This window comes from Phoenix dactylifera, chromosome 11 (assembly GCF_051530095.1).
Source record: "Phoenix dactylifera cultivar Ajwa chromosome 11, Ajwa_hap1_PhDact_Kaust_v1.1, whole genome shotgun sequence".
NCBI lineage: Eukaryota > Viridiplantae > Streptophyta > Magnoliopsida > Arecales > Arecaceae > Phoenix > Phoenix dactylifera.
This window is the reverse complement of record NC_143200.1, coordinates 28138615-28146112: the sequence shown is the minus strand read 5'-3', so window position 1 is coordinate 28146112 and position 7498 is coordinate 28138615. Positions and strand designations below refer to the sequence as shown.

General features: G+C 37.6%; 1 protein-coding gene across 1 annotated transcript; it reads left to right on the top strand.

Moving 5' to 3' along the window:
• Positions 1–5010: 5010 nt before the first annotated feature.
• LOC103710422 (WRKY transcription factor WRKY76-like) lies at positions 5011–6862 on the top strand. The gene is made up of 5 exons (XM_008796126.6): positions 5011–5191; positions 5289–5345; positions 5468–5812; positions 5946–6062; positions 6207–6862. Exons 1-5 carry the CDS (start codon positions 5111–5113, stop codon positions 6531–6533), a joined length of 927 nt encoding a protein of 308 aa, XP_008794348.3. The 5' UTR covers positions 5011–5110; the 3' UTR covers positions 6534–6862.
• The last annotated feature ends 636 nt before the right edge of the window (positions 6863–7498 follow it).

Here is a 7498-nt window from a genome sequence, read left to right as displayed (position 1 = left end):
GATCATTTTAGCAGAGATTGCATATATCAAAAAAAAAAGTACATTGAAAATATTGGTAAATATACATAGTAAAAATCTGCCATCTATTCAACAAAAAAAATTTAAGATAAAAGCTATCTATTAATTTTTTTTTCTAGAAACTTTCATATATGGGTATTTCAGAAAAATTAAAAAGCTCCTAATATTTTTGTCTTTTGTATCTTATAAATTGGAGAGATATCTATCTAGAATAATAAATAAAAATTTAATTGAATGACTTTTAAAAGTTTTAAAAGCCTGCCATCTATTTAGCAAAAAAAAATCTTAAGATAAAGCTGCCTATTAATTTTTTTCTTAAAAACATTCTATATGTGAATGTTTCAAAAAAATTAAGAAGTTTCAAATACTTTCGCCCTTTATACTGTATATATATTAAGGATATATCTACTTGAAGTAATAAATAAAATTTTAATTATTTTTTTAAAAAAAACTATATGATATAATGTAAAATTGATTTTTTTTTTTCCACTATAATTGTATATAGCATTACCAAGTGTGCATTATAGGCTGCCATCTATTCAACACAAAGTTCTAATAAAAAGTGTTGGTGTTAATTTACTCTTAAAAAATGCCACATGTTAGTGGATTAAAAAACTAATAAGAAGCTCTAACCTCCCCATTTTTTTTGGTTTTTTTTTTTAAAAACTTCTATGCCACTTAGATTGCCTATTTTTTTGGAGTGATAAATAGACTCTTGATATTGATGATAAAAAAGAATGTTTAAGAAAGTGGAATACAAAACCCTACCATAATTATCAAAAAGGTTCTACCAGCACAAAGTACACGAAACCAGCAAGCTCTACAATATGCAAATATCCATGCATATTTATTATGTACAAATTTCTCCTTTTATGATCATGTAAATCGCTAGCTAACAATATGTGTAACATCTAACAAATCATGAAAATATTGTTGCATTACTAATTATTTACAATTAAAAAAAGCTGTTCTTTTGTAGTTCAATCAAAATTTCCCAACATCCACAAGCTAGTTCTAAAATAAAATAAGAACATGTCAAGCATCCAATTCGTTCATGAAACATGTCAATTTTTTTTTTTTTTTTGTGAACCTATTTAGTCCGTAACGTGATAACGTCGCTCACCACCACGTGATCACACAAATTCATGACTAGATAAATTCGTCAACAACTCGTTGTCACGCACGATATTCATAGTTATTGCTTGGGATGTTGATGTGCGTCGGTTAAAGTTCAGCGCAGCGAGCCCCTGGAAAAGTCGCGCATGCACGCCTTTTAACCCCACAAATTGGAGATTAAAAGCGACACTTGCGCCCAGTTGTCACGTTGGTTGACTTCAAGGTCCTGCGTTTTGGAGCCCACTGCCCGCTTCAGTCACTCTGATCCCACCTAACCCTCACCACCTTCGACCGCAAAAATTGCTCCCCCACCAAAGAGAAAAAAAATCATCAACGAGATGGTAGCAGGGTGAAAACGGAGCTTTAATTTCACCAAAATAGCTCAGATTCAAAATGCACGAGCGTCGATTAAATGCGGAAATCGGATGCCATCCGTTTGATTTGTCCGATGAAGTCGTTATCTAGTCTGTCGGATGCTTTGGTGATGCTGGTGTGAGGTACTCATACGTAGAGTTTTCCACGGGTGGAAAGGATATGAGTAAAATTTGTCTGTCTGCATTGAATATTCTCCAACAAGAGGAGCCCAATGAAGGTTGCTATGCGGGTGAGATTTTCCTCACCCCTCCCCCTTTCTTTTTTTCCAGCAAAAAAAGAAGGAAAAAATCACAAAATTTATTAATTTTTTTCATAAATATCCTTCTAAATATCAAATTTTATATGAATATCTTTCTAAAATTAATATTTACAAAACACTTGTTTTGTTGTTTTATTTTTTTATCCTTATTTTTGCATATGCACCTACGACATATAACGTCGTTAAAAATTTCACGATTTTAAATTAATAAGACCATCGCGATGGAGAATAAAAAAATAACTTTAAAATTTTATTTTATTTTTAATTAAAATAAATATAATTTATATTAATGATGTTAGAAGAATTATTATATTAGATATATTTTTATAAAAAAATAATATTTTATGAGAATACAGAAATAAATATAAATTTTAAAAGAATATTCACATAAATTTAAATTATTAAATTCTAACCCAATAGTTTTTTTTTTCTTTCTAAGATTCCGCTTCCCTCCCCTATTATGATGAGCTTTCACACGAGCTAAGACAGCAGACGTCACGCCTTCCGCACTTGGTATCATTATTTGTAGGACCCACCGGGCATTGGGTGTTGGAGAGAATTAATGGGAATTTATAAAGAAATACGAGCAGACCTGCAAACTTTAGAGAGATTTGATCATAAATAGATCAAGATATTTATTAAACAGATCAAGTTCGTGCGGAAACTTTTGATCCATTTAGTAATTAGATTGAATTATCTGAGTCGGATTCGAATTTTTGCCTTATTTAATAAAGATTGGCATCTAATCTAATCTGGTCAGATTGCCGCATCTAGATATCTGGTGTTCATACGGCAGTGGTCGTGGGTCGGAATGTCAGATGCCGTGCTGAATTAAATAACCTGTATTTGATTCTATAAGGAATTTCCTGCACTCGTGTTAACAGTATGATTATGAGCCGTTGGATACGTGAAAATGACGCCAAGGATCCACATGAGATGTCCTGCACCGGTGAAGACTGACCACCGACTTGCCTCACAGAAGCCTCTATTTTGGATGCTGCTCTTCCTCTGACCAATTTGGCCAGCTTTAACCACTGTCAAAAAAAAAAAAAAAAAAAAAAGGTTTCTGAGTGTTTATAAGCTTTTGCAATTGTCCTAGTGGCACTTACTCTCCTAGACCTAATTTGTGTTATTATTTCTAGCATTACATGTCATGTACTGGGTAATAATAAAGAATTACAGACAAAGTGGTGGTTTAGGGTTTATATCCTGAATGACCGTGACTTTTCTGCCAAGTTATACTATTTTAATAAAAAAAATTAATTTTTCATCCTTTCGATGGCAGTTTTTATTGACTGAAACTATCATTTCCTATCCTCAAATACCGCAAATCCTAATTTCCAACCCCTAATTGTAATTTCCATATTTTAAAATTTCGAAGATGCCCCCATAACCCCACCAAAATGGTTGAAATGCGGATTGCGGAGATTCCGATATCCTGACTAATTGCAATTCAAAGAATTTTTTGGTCAATAGCAGTTTATTTTCCCTTTAATAAATCACCTCTTGAAGGGATTATGAGTTCTTGTAAAATAGCTAAAATAATGGATTTTCACAAAATTGGTGGCCATGGACTATTAAGGTCACCGTGTTCATTGCTTAGATTTACATGCAAAGGATTAGGCGAGGACTCGCCTAATATCAACCATCCTCTTTAAAGTCTACAACTCGTAATTGGAAGGTGAAATCGAAGTGTCCCCTTGCTAGAAAAACTTAAAGCAAAAAGGATATTATTTACTGAGTTGTCTATGAATTTCTTTTTCTGTTAGCCAGCTTACCGATCATGACTGCACTGTCTCATTTTATGCTGCTTCTTGCTCCGTGCAGGATCGTCATACCAGCGCCCTAATTGGTCATGGGGGAGGGAGACTCAGTTCGACTACTTGATCGAAAGCGCCTTTTGCCGGGAGGACAAAGCGTAGGGCTTTCGTGTCGAGCTGTAGTACTCGTGGATGCTCACTTTTTCATTTATTTCGTGATATGCCCTCGCGCACACACGATTTCTTTTCTTTTAGGAAATCCTCTTTTACTGGAAGAAGCCCAATGAAAGCCCTTTTCATAGATAACCTGGTAAACTTCTTTTCTTTTTTAGATGCCTTGTGAGTCTTTTTTCTCCAAAAAATGTTCTGAGCTCAAATCCCTTCTTTGAGTTGCAAATCGATACCTATCATAGGAAATTTTTCTTTCGTTCTGGAGGTTTCAAAACTGGAAGTTGAGAAGCAAAGAATATTTACATTCAATACATGTGAATTACATTATTTAGATTTACATTTGATACATCCATACTCTAATACAATGCCCTAAGGCTAAAAATTTCTACTATTTTTTTTTTTTGTTGCAAATTTCAACATGTCCTAGCAAGATGGAGAGTACACTAGACATTATTCTAGAAGCAAACATGACTTACACCAACCACCAAAGCTAATTGTAGGCACTCAATGTGAGTGTATTGGGCGTGCAATATCCATTCAGTCATGTTTCTAATTCAACAAGACATCTATATTCAAATTGACTAGCTCGGTAGTCAATCTTTGCGGCTCCCCAATCCCATCCAAGGCTAATGAATCTAACTTGGTTCCAGGTTATTTAATTGAAGAAATCCTAAGCCTGCCTAAGAGCTTAGCTCTGGTGTGTGGGTTGAGGCCACAAATGGAGAAAAATAAGAGGATGAGAATAGAATATGCATTTGGGACCTTAACGTCATATGAGAAAATTTTACACAAACATGATATCCTTTTTTCAGAAAACAAAGAAAAGGAAGGGGCCAAAGGAAACTCGGCCTTAACTCAAGAGAGACTCGAAGAGAGAGACCGACTCCCTAACATGTCCTTTCAGATTGAGTTGGCGATCTTGACCTCGGCCCCAAAAGTCTGATCAGATTTTAATGAATTGAATAGTCCATAATGGACAAATTATATCTTACACCGCATGCACTATCAATATATCAATATGACTATGCACCATGCCAATCAACTCATCTTGCTCGTCTGAATAAAGTCAGAGTCCTCGCCGTTGATATAAATCCTTCTCTAGACACCCATCTTAAGACTAGCCAAAGAAAAACCGAATGCAGAATTTTATGCATCCTTTATGATCTTTTCGTGACATCAGCAAGGGTGACGTTTGGTGGGTGAGATCATAAGACTGAGGTGATCCATCCATTCCTCGCCCTTTTTTTTCCATAAAGATTCCTCCCAAGTCCCAACTTGAATTCCAAGTTTTATTCTATATAAGGACCTCATCGAATACTCGCAACTCTCGTTCACAAATTATTAGCCTTATTCTCAGCAGACACGCATGGATATGTGATACCCGGCAACCAGCCAGTTTGCTGCACCATTAATGGAGTCGGCGTGGATCGATCACCCCTTCCTGAGTCTCGACCTCGGCGTTGGACATCTCCGGTTGCCCGACCAAGCTCCGGTGAGCACATAACAACCTGCTAACTATGGTTTGGTTTTTAAAATCTACTTGAAGAGTTCCATTTTATTGATAAGCTGATCGCCATATGATTGGACAGAGGAAGCTTAATACCGATCCCATGCACGTCGAAGGGACTGCTTTATTAAAAGATGAGGTGGGTTCTCTGCTTCCTTTTTTTGATTATTTATTAAGTAATAAAAGTTCCTACCCTATCCCAAGCATGCTTAATTGCCGAGTTCTGATGTTATGTGATATGTTGGGGAAAAAAAAAAATAGGCCGAAGATTTGGAGGCTAAGTTGAATCGGATGAGTGAGGAGAACAAGAAGTTGAACGAGTTGCTTAGTGCCATATATGCTGACTACAGCACCCTCCGGTGCCAGCTTTTTGATCTCACGAGCACTTCTCCTAAAGAGAAAGGATTGGTTTCGCCGTCGAGAAAGAGGAAGAGCGAAAGCCTTGAGAGGATCAGTTCTGATGACATGACTTACGAGAGGACTGACGGCGTTGGCAATCGTGTTGAGAGCGCATCGAGCGAAGATCCATGCAAGAGATTCAGGGAAGATCCTAAGCCCAAGATCTCAAGGGTTGGTGTGCGAACAGACCCGTCTGATTCGAGTCTGGTGAGTTATACAAGTAAACAACTAGGAGAAATATATTTTGAAGGGAAAACAGAGCACATAACAATATATAATGGATACTTGTTAAAAATAAACAAAGTTATTGATTCGGTCTTGTATCCTCTTCTGTTCTTAGGTGGTGAAAGATGGGTATCAATGGAGGAAGTATGGTCAGAAGGTCACCAGAGACAATCCGTCTCCTAGAGCCTACTTTAGATGCTCCTTTGCCCCTTCCTGCCCTGTTAAGAAGAAGGTACCATATAAAAAAGGAAACTTTGATTACAAAAAAAAAAAAAGAAAAAGAAATATAAGCTACCAATTCACTGATCTCCTAATATCATCATCGATCGATGAAATGATGTGGTGATCAATTCTGGTCCTGTTTTGGTACCATCAGGTTCAAAGGAGCGCCGAAGATAGATCGATCTTAGTAGCGACATATGAAGGCGAGCACAACCATGTTCACCCTTCACAGACTGAAGTGATCCATGGTTCTTGCCAAAATGGATCACTCCCCTGCTCTCTCTCCATCAACTCTTCCGGCCCGACGATCACCCTTGACCTCACTCAGCAAGGAGGGAAGGATTCCAAGGAAATCGAGTCACCAGAATTCCGACGACTTCTGGTCGAGCAGATGGCCTCATCACTGACAAGAGATCCAAACTTTACGGCTACGCTTGCGACCGCGATCTCTGGAAGAATTCTTCGACATCCACCAGCTTAAGATCAAGCAAATCTATACCTATTTGCTTGCCTTGTATGTGCTCTTCTTGCTGGTATAGATTGCTGCTTTTCATGTATATGTATATGTAGAATTATGTAGCATTAAATGTCAAATGTTGTTTGAGGTGGTTCGGCTCATGACCAAGTTAATTAGTACTTGGATGAACGCCTTCTTGTATTGAAACTTTTGTTTTATTTAGATAACAGCCTGATTGATCCAGAAGAGATCGAGATTGATTCCAAGTTGCTGATATCTATCCTTGAGATGAACTCTGTAATTGATGTAGTCCTTGAACATAGTGAATGATGGATTTTGTTTCATTCTCAGAATTTGATGACCTCTAAATTATCATTACCATGGATGCGGACAAGACCTTGAAATCGATGATTGCACAAATTAGGATGAGGGGTTCTCATTCAGGATTACCCAACTCAAAAGGCTTGCAAGTGGGAAGGGCTTAATTAAAATCAAATATGGATGATGATTGAGAGGGTCATAGAAGCATGTTTTGAAATAAAGAATCTAGGAGAACCTGACTTGTAGATCTAAGGTACGGGCTGCTGATTTGGGAGTGCTCTATAGAGCTGAGGCTTCCCGGTTGATAGATGGCGGCTAGCCATGGTATATCTATGTTCACCCTCGAATTGCCTTGTTCCTATAGATGGTGGCATGGGGCTACCTCCTGACTAAGGGGTCTTGAGTGAGTGGGGAGTGGGAATTCATCCCTCTTGTGATGAGTGTCTGGATATGATGGAGTCTGTCAGACATGTCCTCTTCTAGTGCCCAAGAGTAGCTTAGGTGTGGCAGCAGACTGGCTCCAATTGGTGCTTCTTACAATTCTAGAGCCCAGTGGAGGCCTTTCTGGAGTATTTGAAAGGTTCATTAATGAGAACCTCCATTGATTGCAGGGGTGTCTAGGATCTTTGAGGGGCGGCATCAGAATAGTAGGATGGTGACTAACAAGG